The sequence below is a fragment of the Schistocerca piceifrons genome, chromosome 2, assembly GCF_021461385.2.
Source record: "Schistocerca piceifrons isolate TAMUIC-IGC-003096 chromosome 2, iqSchPice1.1, whole genome shotgun sequence".
Lineage (NCBI taxonomy): Eukaryota > Metazoa > Arthropoda > Insecta > Orthoptera > Acrididae > Schistocerca > Schistocerca piceifrons.
In genome coordinates this window covers 769,681,587-769,696,772 of record NC_060139.1, presented here as the reverse complement: position 1 = coordinate 769,696,772, position 15,186 = coordinate 769,681,587, and the positions used below count along the sequence as shown (strand labels likewise).

The 15,186-nt window shown below is 36.9% G+C and overlaps 1 protein-coding gene across 3 annotated transcripts in view; it reads left to right on the top strand.

Annotated features, from left to right (window-relative positions):
* LOC124775057 (solute carrier family 66 member 2) overlaps window positions 1-14,725 on the top strand; it is a 64,399-nt gene extending 49,674 nt beyond the window's left edge. For all 3 annotated transcript variants that reach the window (XM_047249849.1, XM_047249848.1, XM_047249850.1), the window contains 2 exons: window positions 7,876-8,092; window positions 12,671-14,725. In XM_047249849.1, coding sequence (XP_047105805.1) covers window positions 7,876-8,092; window positions 12,671-12,863 — 410 coding nt within the window. In that variant the 3' untranslated portion in view covers window positions 12,864-14,725. The remainder of the gene's footprint in view (window positions 1-7,875; window positions 8,093-12,670) is intronic.
* Window positions 14,726-15,186: the final 461 nt, after the last annotated feature.

The window sequence follows — 15,186 nt, the reverse complement described above, 5'->3', positions numbered from 1 at the left end:
GTTCTGATCATCACCAGCACTTACCATGTACCTCCATGTTTAGTTTGACGTTGACACTACATCAGAATATTTTATGATATGAAGATGGCTGTAGCCGAAACTGGTAATAAGGAAGTGTAAAAGTTTGTGTGATCAAGACGGACCTGTAAAATAAAGTGCCAAAATATGATCACGGACTCACTTTCACACTTTTGTCTTCAATTTTATAAAATTGCCATCCATTCGACATGCACTGCAGGATAAACTATTCCTCCAGACATGCGTTACGAACTTCGGCTATTTATATCCATGATGTACTAGCATGTTTTCTAATTTCATCTGTCCACTGTCCATTAGGTCATCATCATTGCCATTGATTACCACTTATAATCCAGCAGAAAAATTATTTGATCCATCTACCATCAGTTTGCTTGGCTACATGTTCCAGTAACCCCATTTCCCATCTTCCACTCCAGTCTGTTACCTGATTCATTTGTTTACTTTGAAGATATTAGTTTATAATTCCTTGCATTCTCATACCCTTTTTTATCATTGAAAATCACCTGTTCCTTGTCCTGAGGGAATGTTCACTGTGCAAGAGCAGTAGTGTTTCAGTACTGTTTGCTAATTTTAATTATCAGCCATTTGTATGTCTGTGCTGACATTGAAACTTTGATAAAGCAGTAGGATTCTTGGGCATTTTTAAATATAGAATGTAACAATTTGTTTTCAGTTTGTTGTCTTCAGTTATGGTGGCTGACAGAGTTTTGGGAGACTGGATGTGAGAGGCAGTGTCCTTTCATTCTCTTCTCTAAACAGAATGTAACAAACACTGTTTCCACAATATTCTGTGAGTGCTGCATATAACAGTGTTCATTGACTTTACGTAGGCCCAAACAATCTCCCTTCATTCTCTTTTCTAAACAGATTGTAACACTGTTTCACATCATTCTGTGACTGCTGCATATAACCTAGCTGTTTTTTTTTACCTTACTTCTATGCAGAATGCATCTAGTTTTTGATTTGATTTATTTGAACTTTGGTGACAACTCTTTTTCCTTTTGTTTAATTTGAAACAAAATCTAATTTTGTACATTGAGTGTGACATTAGCGACTGTATAACAGATCCACTAAATACAAATACTCTGCTAGCAGTTGCAGTAAACTTATTGCCTTTTTTATATCCTGGTGTCATAGGTAGACTGTTCGTCACTTGCTTCGTTAGGTACATCAAATCACATGGAAACAATACACATTTCTAAGTCTGGAATAGATTGAGTTCACAAAGCGAATGAAGCCCTAACAGGTCGTGGCCATAGCAAAGTTAGTGCAGAAATACAACAGTTCCAAATCAGTAACCACTTGAGACCGAAAAACAGTCAAGTCATTTGTGCAATGCACAATACAGCTACAAAGTACAGAAAGCACTGAATCTATGCCACAAGCCCAGTGGTAAACAGTTGCCAAGGGGTCTACCATGTGACATGCATGTCTCGGCCATGGCTCCCATTAAGGTTGCAGCTCACAGCCTTAGTACCTCTGATAGTCCACATCTGCAATGAACAGGGGACCTGAATCACTATTGGATACAAAACCCTTTGGGATTATATTGACTATAACAGCATTGTGGCCAATATTTTGATGACGCTGGCAAAAAGACCAGGGTTAAAATCAGTGGGAAGTCCAGGATGGAATGACAGCAATGTGGAAAGGGTAGGTTGCTACTTACCACTTAGAGGAGCCACTGAGTTGCAGTTGGGTGCAATGGAAAAGAGCACTAGAAACATTTTCTTGTTTGGGACAGTCCTTCAGAAGTAGAACTGTCACACAACAACTTTCACACACACGTGACCGCTGTTACGGGGCCTTAAGAGGTTTTAATATACATGTTTCGCATATGGGCTGTAAGACAAGTTGTTTTAGGCAGTTTTCTGCATTTAGACTGTCTTTACTGACTCTTCTACAGTTTTATGAACGTGGCAGCCAGTAGAAAAATATGATTATTAAACTAATTCCACCCTCTTTGGTTACTCTTGTTTCCACACCTACTTCGACACGTGAGTGGTTGCGCATAGTTTACAGTATATAAGTACTCAGCCAAATTGTGGTTCAACTGTACATTTCACTGCCAAGGTATGTTTGTGGATATAATACTTGAATAAATATAAAAGTGACAAATATAAATCAGAATGAGAAGTTAGCTCGAGATCTTAAGAATTTCTTATTCATAAAATGCCTCCATTCCCTTTGTTCTACCTGTTAAATACCTATTTTACTGTGAATTATTCTTATATTCTGAAAGGGAACAAGTTTTTTGGCTCTGTGACCATTATAATAGTACGCTTACAATTGCAATCAAAATTGTATTGCTGATATTATTGTGTTAGTGCAAGAATTTAGTATGTATTTCATTCCTCATGTTCAGAAAGATTTGTTGTCAGAATAAAAAGTGCTTTACAAATATTAACTTTTATATCTTTCTCAGAAGCTGTAACCCATCAAAATTTTCTCACTGGTACATGGGGGTGTGGGTATTATTATTAATGTTGCTAGTCATGGTTGGGGAGTAGGGAGTGGGCGCTTTCAATGCTTGCATCAGTGTCCCTGTAATCTTACCCTCCTTTTTTAACATTGCTTAGGATGCATTTTGCTTTACTTTCAATGTTTTTTATGCCTGTCATTTTTTCCTTTTGGTATTAAGGAATTTACTGTGTTCTTTAAAGCAATAGTTCAGCTCCAGAGCAAGTAATTTATCTTACGTAGACCTAGCACATTATTCATCCCTGTTATTAACTAATTCTTTTCTCAGTTTTCATTTTATGAGCACTCTTCAATAAGATAGAAAAACTGGATAGAAAGTGCTACAGTGTTACATTAAAAAGTAGCTGGATATCATTTGTTGGGTAATATCTCTTGTTGTTCTGGTTGTTCTTAATGCAATGCATTTTTAAAGTATTAACTACTTTTGTTTGTGTGTGTCATATTTTTGACAAATCAACTAAATAAGATTTGACTATTGTTTCTCAGTGGCAGATAATAATAGTTGCCTTTCTTTTTGTATCAATAAAAATATTTGTATTTATTTTGGTTAAACTGATTCCCATTAAAGAAATTAATAGGTGAGTGATGGCACACATCTTTTTTGCATTGTCATTCCTTAGTATAGCAGTTTATCACTTTAATTTGGGGTGTATAAGTTGTAAATGACATAGCACTTGCATGTTAGTTATATGCATTTTACAAGTATTTATTCTGTGGTTGTACTAATTTCTGTTTCTTACATCATTATTACTGCTGCACTAACTGAAATTAGAACTTCACTTCAGTAGCAATTTGTGCCATAGAATAGTCATATGTATTGCAAAGTCCATATCAGGAAACATTATTATGTACATTTTTATGTTATGAGTGATGTTTGTATTTATTTCCTATTGGGGAGTTACTAATTTTATTATAGTCATGTCACAATCAGTGCAGATATTACAACTTTGAAAAATTATTTATACAGCAAATATATTGTAAATCTTAAAGATTAATGTCAAATCACAGTGCTCTGCTGATTCCCTAGACACTGTAGAATTTGTTCATTTTACAGAGTGTTTATAAAGTTCTGGAAACACTTTAAAAAAAATTGGTACAGATAAATGGCAGAGGACAACATAAAAAATGACACAGTATGTGAAAGAGATACTCTCACTTTTGTTTACAGTATTTATAAATATTCTGTGTGTCCGTCCTTCATTACATGACACATCTAATCAGTACTACTACTCTGCCCATGCTCAACCCAGCATATCAGGAGTGACAGTAAGAACAGCTGCTCCAATGTAAGTCTTTTGAGTTTTTGTGTTAGAGATGGAACATAGACACCATTTTTCATGTAATCCCACAAGAAAAGATTGCAAGGCATCAAGTTGGCAACTGTGATGGTCACTTGAGTAGCGCCAAGTCAGTGGCTGCAACATGACCTGTCCAGCAGTGTGGCCATGTCTCATTCAGGTAGTATCGTACACATTTGTGGAAATGTGGAAATGTGGAATTGCAAGATGAAATCCTTTCTGTCAGTTTCAAGTTCTGGCATGAGCCATAGTTGCAGTGTGTCAAGATAGACAATACCATTAATAATTTTCTCAACGAAGAAGAAAGGTCCTAGACTGTCTTTTTGGAAATAGCACAAAATGTGTTAACTTTCTCAAAATCCTGAACATGTTCAACAGACAATTGTATGTGGATGTTGTGTCACATTCACTACTGACTGGCAGAAGGCAAATTGTAGCAGATAAAATTGCCTCTGCCTCATTCTCATTCATTTTCACCAATTATAGTCTGTGGCAACCCTGTCACCAGTTTTGTATGCAGTAGCATGTGAACAGTTTTGACACTCACTTGAAGAAACTTAACCTTCTTAGAAAAAAAAAGCTGTGTGCTTGTGTATGTGGAGACACAGTTGAAGTCTCAACAAACACCCATAGGTGAAATGATCAGAAGTGTTCCTTATCAGTGTAAGCATTGAAATGGATAAACAGAGCAGTGGAGTTCCAACAACAAGATAGGACTCTGTAGCATTGAAAATTTGAAAATAATTGCCTTGAAATTTTAGGTTACACTGGCCTGAAGCACCATACCAGTTCCAAACCTGGTGGAAATTCTTTGTGGTGCAGCGTATGCATCAGATGCAATCTGTGTTCAAGTGCCATTACTCTGCCAACAGGACAACAAATCTTTCTACATCACTAAAGAATGAAAAGCCACTCAGGACAAAAGTGAAGTAGCAACATCCTAACCTAACCTAACCTGACCTGGTAGACTAGAAAGTATTAACATAGGTTTACGTAAAATAACACTCCAGCTATTGTGAATTTAATGAAATACAAGAAATAATACATGCAGATTTTATTTTCAGATAGTTTTTATGTAATTGTTTGTATATGAGCACCAAAGCTTTATACTTTACTCTGATAGGTCTCAAGGAAAGGACATTGTTGAATGTTAATGAAATTACTCTCTTTATGTGTATAGAATTTGCCTTTCAGAAGACTGTATGAACTGCCCTTTAAGATCGTGTTATATGATAAACCTGAACGATTGAATAATAATATAGACTACATCACATTAGTATTCTTAGGGGCAAACTGGCCAGTAGGCATACAGTATCTTTTAAGACTCTGTGTGCCTATTTTCCTAATTTGAAGCCAGATATATTTCTCTAATGCAGTCTTTACTGTTATCAGTCAGCTGTTTTGATATGAAACATGGACATCATGCAAAGTTCTGTGATGCAAAAACTTCTGAAGCAGCAGAAGATTTTTTTTATCTGTTGTGATTTCCTAAGTGCCATTCATGCTGTTGAACAGAAATGTGCAGGACATTCACTTCACTCACTACAGTGCTCATAGAAGGAACACCAGGAGCATTGGAAACCCAGAGAAATACACAAGCTGACAAGGCTGTAAGGAATGAGTGCAATTCATTTATTACCATATCGTGGATGAGAAAGGCAAAAGGCAAAATGTGTATTCAGGAATAGATTGTTGAGGATACTAAATAGTAAATGGTAGGAGGTTAGCACATTGTGTTGGCTCCAGTCTTTCAGATGGAAAGGAATATCCTTGAGGGGGTGGACCAAGGTCACACTGGATTTTGGCACAGATATTCATGATTTTTTAAACAAAATAACAAATTACAAAATTGATCTCTAACCTTTGAAACTGATGATATTGTCCAACATAGTACACAGGAGTGTTTAAAAAATGATTTTTAACAAAATGGCAGCACTCTGAAATAAGTCAATGTTTTTGACAGAAAAGTCATGTAATAAACATGCACCAAAAGTCGAAATTAAAATATATCACAAAATTCTATGAACTGCAGTAAAACAAGGCCAACTCACTAGTTGCAAAAAGATGTAACGTCATTGCTTGTATATTTTATGAGTTATAGCTCCTCCCAGCTTGAAAAATGTTTAGGGGGAAAAAGCAGGCATTAAGAATTTCAACTTTTGTTTTTTAATATTGAAATTGAATAAACCTTTAATAAGCGATGGCTGCACTGTACAATTGCCCAACCCCACCAATGTCAAGACTCTCATTTTGATGAAATGGACCCTCTCTTACAGAATTAAGGGATGTTTTTTATTTATTTATTTTTCCAGGTTATTGAAATTGCTTGAGGGTTCTACTGTGCCTTTGTTTAGTGTACTTACCATCTTTAGAAGTCAGTTTAGTTTTAGCATATTATTCGTTCTTTTGACAGTTTTTAAACTTTTCATTTGAAAATTGGTGCTATTGACCATATCATTCTGTACTTAATTTAACAACAGCAGCAGGTACACTGATCAAGCCAAAACGTTAAAACCATTGCCCACCGCATCATTGGATGCCACCTGGTGGTGTTGCAGGCAAGTGATGCAGTGAGAAAAGTATGTGAGTGAACCTGACATCAACAGCGGATCACCCTGGCAATGATATGGGCTACAGATGGGGAAATCCGTTGCTTATCTCAACTTTGACTAAGGGCAGATTATTATTACACATAGCCTGTGAATGACTATCTCACAAATGGCGAAGCTGGTCGGTTGGTCATGTGTTACTGTCTTGAGCATCTACAGAAAGAGGTGAAGGACAATGAAACTACCGCTAGATGCTAAATGATTGGATGTCCATAACTTCGGAGGCTTGTTTGCTCTGTAAAGTAGGACAGATGGTGATCTGTGGCATCTCTGCTGAAAAAGCACAATGATGGTGCATGCCCAAGTGTTTCGGAGCTCAGCATTCATAGTACATTGCTGAACTTAGATCATTAGAAAAGTGCCGGCTCTTCGGGTGAATCACACTTTTGCTACATTAGGTTAATGGTAATTTCCACAAACGCTGTCAAGGTGAATGCTGGCATGAAACGTGCAGCACGCCACAGTTGCGGGCTGGTGGGAGCGGTATTTTGCTATGGAGACATTCTCCTGTGCTTGAGGACCTGTGGTAGTAATTGAAAACAAGTTGACATCTGCAAATCACCTGCCTCTCTTCATGTGTGATGTCTTCCCCGATGGTAATGTCACCTTTCAGCAGTATAATAGTCCTTGTCGTGGAGGCAGAACTGTGCCACAGTGGTTTGAGGAACATTAAAGTGAACTCGCATTGACGTCGCGGCGATCAAAAACACCTAATGTAGAGCCCATGGAACCCATATGGGTCACTATTGGGTGCCATCACCACATGCACAAATCGGTGGCCACTTACTTGCATGAATTACATGACCTGTGCATAGACATCTAATGCCACATACTTCCACAAACCTGCCAAGAAACTGTTCAATACCTGATATGTAGATTCAGTGATGTATTTCATTCCAAAGATGGACAAACAACCTATTAAGCAGGTGTTCTTAATTTTTTGTGTCATCAGTGTATATTTCTGTTGCTAATATTTACAGCCATTCCTTCTCAGCTTTTAGATCAATGATTTTTATCTTTTAGAAACAGCAAGTAATATTTTCAAGATAAACAGCAGTAGATATATTTGTTGGGAGTTAAATATAGCTTGTCACAATTTATTTTTTTCAAGTAAAACAAATATGTTAAGTTTGGACTAGACATTATACTCTCCATCTGTGTCATTGAAAAACTTTTGCTGCTTCAGAGCTCAGTACGATTAAATGCAAGAGCATGTGCATTTTCTTTATGTACTAACATTCATACAAAAATTGGCATTATCTTGTATCAGAGTTGATTTGCATAATATGGCTTACGCCCCCCCCCCCCCCCCCCTCTCCCATCTTATATCTGTCACTATTTTCTGCAAGTTATTCGGTTCATTTTGCCTACAAGTGTAATATGATTTCTGTTCTGTTTAGGTATTGCGGCTTGATGAAATTACAAGATTATCCATGCTTCTTTTTCAGACTTTGATTTACAATACTTCTGGGCTTGGACAGACTTCATTTCGTATATAGATTTTCTCATAGTTTTTCACATAGCCTGTGGCATAGTTATGTACCTTTTTATCGACGTGCCATTATTTGTGGAATTGGTTGGATTCCTAGCAGTACTTTTTGAAGCAATGCTTGGTGTCCCACAATTAAAAAAAAATTACCAGAACAAGTCTACACTGGGCATGAGGTGAGTAAACTAAATGTATCACTAGATGCATTTTCTCTAGTTGAGCATAATCTTGAAATGCAAAATGATGATGTAAGCTTACGTTTATGTACTGCAAGTGATGAAAATGATATCCTGCTATGGCAAGAGCAGCCTGACACTTTATTATGACCACATTGTCAACGGCTCACCAAATTTCCACTGCTGAAACTCTTGTAATCATGTGTTGAATATTGTCTCCCATGTTTGCGTGCATGTTGGCTTTTAACACTTCCAAAGATGAATATCACTTTGATTTAGATCTGAGGAGAGGAGACCAGTCAGCTATCGTATCATCAAAACACCTCGTGATAGTGTCACGGACACATTCGAGGAGTGTGTTTTTGCTTTATCCCGCATGAAATAACTACAGGTACTCTTCATTTGGTGTTACTTCGCCGCTCACAGGTTGCAGTATATTGTTCATATTCCCATAGGAAGCAACAGTTAGATGGAAAAATATTTATCCAATAATCCTTATAATAATGAGTTGTGCACCACACTCCTGTTTAGACATCAAACAGAAACTCATAACTGATGATTTTCAGAACGCCATTGTTGATTGTTCTGTAAGTTCACATACCTTGAAAAATGCAGCCTTTTTTCTTTTGAAAAACAGAGCATTTTAGGGTCATGCACATAATTGCAATAACCATTTGCAATGCTGACATTAAATATCATCTGAATTGATCAGTCGATGCACTGACATTATTTTCAAAGGTCTCGGTTGGAGTTTGTGCACAGCTTTGTGGGTAGATGTGTGGTCACACAGGTCTGAAGCGCTGAATGTTGGACTTCTTGCCAAGGCTCACCCTAACTCATGTAGTTTATTCTTGGTTGGAGCACTTTATTTGCTAGACATTTTTCTTTCGCAGAATATGGATTCAGTCACATGAAATTAATTTACTAGTCTATGTATCATCCAGTCATCACCGAGTGAGGTGGCGCAGTGGTTCGACACTGGACTCGCATTCGGGAGGACGACGGTTCAATCCCGTGTCCGGCCATCCTGATTTAGGTTTTCTGTGATTTCCCTAAATCACTCCAGGCAAATGCCGGGATGGTTCCTCTGAATGGGCACGGCCGACTTCCTTCCCCATCCTTCCCTAATCCGATGAGACCGATGACCACTCTGTCTGGTCTCCTTCCCCAAACAACCAACCAACCATCCAGTCATTCAGAACATATACAGTGACAAATTCTTTATGAAGGCAAGCTGACATTCTTCTTGCAGCTCAGTTCATGAGCATTCAACATAAGAAACAGGTAATACCTTAATGATCAGAAACTATACACAACAATAAAGGAAAAACAGTAGACTCATCATCACACATTAAACAAGGCACATAGACTCATCATCACACATTAAACAGGGCATGATACACACTTTTAACCGATATGTCCAACAGAGGGCTGGAGCATCATGAAACCTGCCTGCTGGTGTATTGGTTCCGGCACAGTGCCCGAAGGTCTAGCTCGATGGCCATTGTGCCAAGAGTCATAATAAATAAATAACGGTAGCACTTTCATTGTGAGTGAATTTTAAGAAATAAGGTGTGTTGATAAGTTCTGTCTGATATCTACTTGTATCTCTGTGTAGATTTATGGTAGTGGTTTACAGGATACCAGGTGTTGTGTATGCGAGAGGGAATGTTAAATCAGTCACTCAAAATATATCGCAAGTACCGTGACATAGATCCCACAAAATGATATGAAACTTCTCTTTTTGCCAGAATAGTGACATTTTCCTTGGGGCTGTGCTGTAGTCTTGGTGCTGAAGTCCCGTCGTCATGAATATTTTAAAAGATTTAATGGTTGTTGCTATTTGTGCTGTAAATACTTAGGAATGTGAATTGATTACATCTTACTGTAAGAATGTAAATTTGTGTTTAATATGGAAATTAATTTCGTTAACCCTTAACTACTATCAACTGTCTACGAATTTTTGTGTCAAGATATTTCTCACATCCATGCAAAGCTAAATGGACTCTTCCGTGTACTTTCCTATTGGCTGACAAGCTACACGTGCCAGCATTCTTGCATTGTTGCTGCTCTTTGTTTCGTAATTATTAGCCTTGAGAGGTCGCACAGATGTACCATAGTGATTGCACGCTGCGTTTTTGATGCATGCTACTGTTTCTCCGTGGTGGGGAAAGCTGGACCTTCTGTGCAATGCCTATAATTTGAAACAGATGTGGATGTGACAGCTGATGACGATGGAGCTTACTTCTTCGGTAAGAATAGATGTTTTCGATGGAAAAAAAAGCAGCCACCAGCTAATGTAAGAACAAAGCAACACAAAATTGTCTTGCAGCTTCCTGGACTGGACAGATGGTGAAAAGTCTTGGAGAAAATCCTGCTGTTTTGGAGGTATGGAAACTGTTCTTTACACCAGACATTCTAGATGAAATCATTCAATGGACAAATCTGAAAGTGTCTAAGCTTAGAGCACAGTACGCTAACAATTGCTTACCCTATCTACAAGATGTTGATGTCATTGAATTGAAGGCTCTAATGGGTCTATTAGTGTATTCACCCATTTTCAAGTTGGAGAATGAGTCTGTTCTCAGCACGTTTGCAACCGATGGAACAGGCAGAGATGTTTTCATTGTCTGCAATACGATTTGACAATCCAGATGATCGGGTGGAAAGAAAGAAAATAGACAAATCAGCAGCAATTTCGCAAATCTTTCTGCATTTCATCGAAAACAGTCAACTTTGCTACTCTGTAGGGTGTGTGTGTTGATGAAATGCTTGTTCCTTGTCGTGGAAGGTGGGGTTTAGAATGTCATGCCAAACAAACCAGCAAAGTATGGCCTGAAAGTTCAGTGTTTGACTGACGCTCTTACAAATTACTTGTACAATGCGTACATTTATTCTGGAAAAGGCAGCGAGGGTCACACCCTTCCCAGCCATGAGAAAGATCACTGTGTTCCCGCTGAAAAAGAACAAAAAGGAGATACCACAGAACTTCTTACCTAATAAAAAATGTGGTGTGCCCGGTTTTACAGAAGACATGACTCTGGTTTCCTTCAAACAATGATCCTGAATAAGGAAAACCTGAGATCATCCTATTTTATAATACAATAAAAGGTGGTGTGGGCTGTCTTGACCAAAGGTGTGCAGCGTATTTGTCAAGTCACCAGGCAGGAAGATGGCCTTTGGCCATTTTCTTCACATTAGTGGATGTTGCTTGCGGTGTAAATGGTAATGTGGTACATCAAGCTTATCCAAAGGCAGAAGTAATGACGAGATTGAGCTTCATGAAGACTCTAGCAAGAGACCTAGTTGAACCTCATATGAATCGTAGAATTTCTATTGGGCACTTGCCACAAGAGTTGAGTGACACCATCAGAAGAATATTTCACTTACAAGATGAGTCTCAGATAATGAAAGAAGACTTCGAAAATCGAAAAACATGTGCCTTTTGCCCTGGTCGTCTGAAGAGGAAAACAAGATACGCTTGTCACCAGTGTGGTGTTCCGATTTGTTTGGAGTGTTCCAGGAAGGTCTGTGTGAAGTATTTGCAGGTGGAAATTGACTAAAGTATGATTCAGTGGCACATGAGAACACACATTTAGTTTTACTTGTAATTTTAGAAGCAAAATTTGGCAAAGTTTCTCCATTTGGAGACTTATGGACTGAAATATTCGCTCTACATTGCAAAGATGAGTCGTAAACTGACAGCTGACTTCGCACACAATTTATCGTAAGTCAAGTTGGATTTTTCCACCTAGTTATATTACCAATTTGTAATATAATCCCTCTGATGATGATCAGTGTGTGAGTGGAGAGCTAACTATTTACTCTTATTTTCGTAACTCATAAAATAAAAATATACTCCAAATTTTGCCTTCTTGTAATTGTCAAAGTGTTTAAAATACTGCATTGTTTTAAAAATCAAATTTCTACAAAGTCCACGTCTAAGAAGTGTAATGAATGACAGGAAATCAAGAAACTAAATATATTCAGCAAAATTCTGTTTTGATGTATAAAATAAAAAAATGCAGCCTGAGAGATCCCTCCATAACAATTGTGTTCCTGTGAACTACCATAGTAGTTAAGGGTTAAGTTGCATTTTTGAATGGTGCATGCTCTTTTCATGATATAAAGCTCTTGTAAGTGGTGGTGTGTACCCCGAAGTACAAATGCAAGTGCAGTTTGTATGCCTGTCATTTGGTGAGAGCTGTTTCAACTGGAAATGAAAGTGAAAAGGTTTGAAGCACATCTCTTAAAATTGTATAGAATACCACACATTACCTAACCCAACATGCAAGCAAAAGTGAATACGTTTGAAACTTTCAGCAACCTCTGAAGCAGAACATTATTATTATTATTTTATTATTATTATTGTTGGTAAAATAGATAAGGTAAACTAGACAATCATCTTTAGTGATCATTTCACAGCAGTGTCCTTTCATCTAGGACATAGCCTCTCCTGCTGTGCGTTGGTATTGTAAAAATGTTCGCATTTGTTTGGGTCTGGCTTATGTAAGTGTATAAAATACGATTAAGTTCCTAATATTTATTTATTTATTATTTTTTTTGTTTCGTTTTCAGCGTGCAAATGGTTCTAATGTGGACAACAGGAGATATCTTCAAAACAATATATTTTTTGGTAAGGCAAGCTCCTCCACAGTTCTGGATTTGTGGAGTTTTACAGATTCTCATTGACATTGGTATATTGACACAGGTTTATTGGTACCGCAATAGTTCTGGTGTTAGAGCTAAAAAGCAGGATATGCCAGACTAATAAAATAGCATTTATGTGATCAACTGTGTTGTGATTTTGCATTACTGATGTAAATACAGAATGTTTTGTAGTTTGTGCATTTAATTGTTGGTCTTTTATGAAAAAAATATTGTTTCAGTATTTTGTATTAATGAGAACTGTAACAACTATTATATAGTGATTGTGTGTGTGTGTGTGTGTGTGTGTGTGTGTGTGTACAGCATAAAATTAACTAGTGGTTTTAATATTATAAATGCTGATTCAAATTAATTAGAAAGTATAAAAATCTGTACTTAAACTGAAGTAATTTTCCACTTAAGACTAATCATATCTAAATTGAGTTATAATGCTGAAATAGTCTCTTTATGATATACTTTAAATCTAATGAATGAGAATATTTTAGTATTCAGGTAGATGTTTATTCTGGGTGTGGGGGGGAAGCTCGCATGCGAGCGTGCATATCTTTATCTACAGATTAACTAGCATTGTTGAGTAATACTAAGTACCCTCAACAAGAAGCACTTTGTATGTGTGTGATGGAAAATATTTGTGGTAAATATTTGTGGTTCATGACAACTATTTATTAATAGCCTCAGTGATTAGTGGTTTTAGTAGGTGGTAATTATTACCACTAGGTTCTGTTTGTTCAGTATAAAACAAGTATTAATAGTGCTAGGAATAGGGAATAAAGTATGACGTTAATTTAAGAAATTGAAAAGTGAAGTGAAATGTAGTTGTGCATTAGAACATCTCTAATATCTCATTTACATGTGAGTTTTGTAGTATTCAGTTAATATTGCCTTGTCACTCAGCTCTCTAATCCATTATTGGTAGCTGTGCAAATAACACGAAACATCTTATATGTCATTCTTAAATCTACCCATTTTTGATTGTGCGTAACTACAGGCATCGATCATTACCGATTGTTTTAAACTTCATTGATGATCTGCAGTAAATGTGGCGGGAGGGGTTTCTTCTCCCTCTCCTGAGATGTGATACAAAAAGAACCACCTCTCATATGTGGCCAGTAACTTGCAGCTTTCTCTAAAAGTGGATATAGACTTGCAAAATTAACTTCTTATATTGACTTCTCTAGCTTGCGTTCCGAAAGATGTGGTATAAGAACTTTATTTTGATTCACCTGACTAAAGTTCTTTGTTAAAAACTTAATTGTAGATCCCAGAGTTGCTGTAGGTAGCTTTCAGAGAAGCTAGTGACATTTAAGTGAGTGTGTTGGCCTTGAAGTATTAAAAATCTTAGGCTTGAATTTTATGTAACAATTAAGAGTATATGTGCCTAACACAACATACTAGAGTTTATCCCTATTTGATGCATATTATACTCCAATTCCAGGATTAGTGTACAGTTCAGTAACAATTAACGATCCTGCACATCTGTTTGTAGTCATTACAACAGTGAGCATAATTGAAATATTTGTAAACAAATAGGTTAAGGAAATGGCTGCCAGTAACTTCGAAGGCAGAGATATTTGTTTTGTAAATAATGTTTGTACCCTCTTTTATCATTCTCATTGTGTATTGTGGGCATACCAATAAATTTTAAATGTTTGTACATATCACTAGTATTTTAAGAAAATTAATTGTTAGGGAAGATACAGAGCCCCTGATACATTTGTCAGTACAACTTTAAATGTCTTATAATTTTATACTTAAGGGACTGTGTAAAGAATGTTAGTAATGTAAATTGATATGTGTGAAATAAGTTGATCCATACTACAGAGTTTATTGTAATATAATATTCCATGTTGTTTCTTGAGAATAATCATAAACTCATTCATATAAATTTAAAGAAATAGCCTAAAATAGTATCTACAGCTTCTGTTACAATTTAGTTTTTAAGGTTTCGTGTAAATGCAAATATTTTTGAATAAAATTCTTTTGGCCGACAAACTGATATGTTGGTTTACTGAGCACCTCATAAGTATGTTTAATATTACAAAATTGATGTCAGTTGCTAAAGATCTGAATGTGTGTGTGTGTGTGTGTGTGTGTGTGTGTGTGTTGGGGGGGGGGGGGGGGGGGTATTCTTGACTTGTATTGCCATACTTTTTACCTGGTGTACCCCACACAGTCTAGTTGAAGGTAAGAAACCAGTCTGGCATTTGTTGAAACAGGAGTGGAAAATATAGGGAGAGCCACACCCAGGTTGACTTATTTCTTAACTATCTGTTTTATGGTGTACATTGGGATATTCAGATTTATTTTTAAAGACAATATTAGCACAGATCTGTTGGTGATGAGCACCATCTGTATGACAGTGAATTGATTTTTATTTTTATGCTTTTGGAATGTGTTGGGTGAAACCATTAGTCACGGCAGATTGA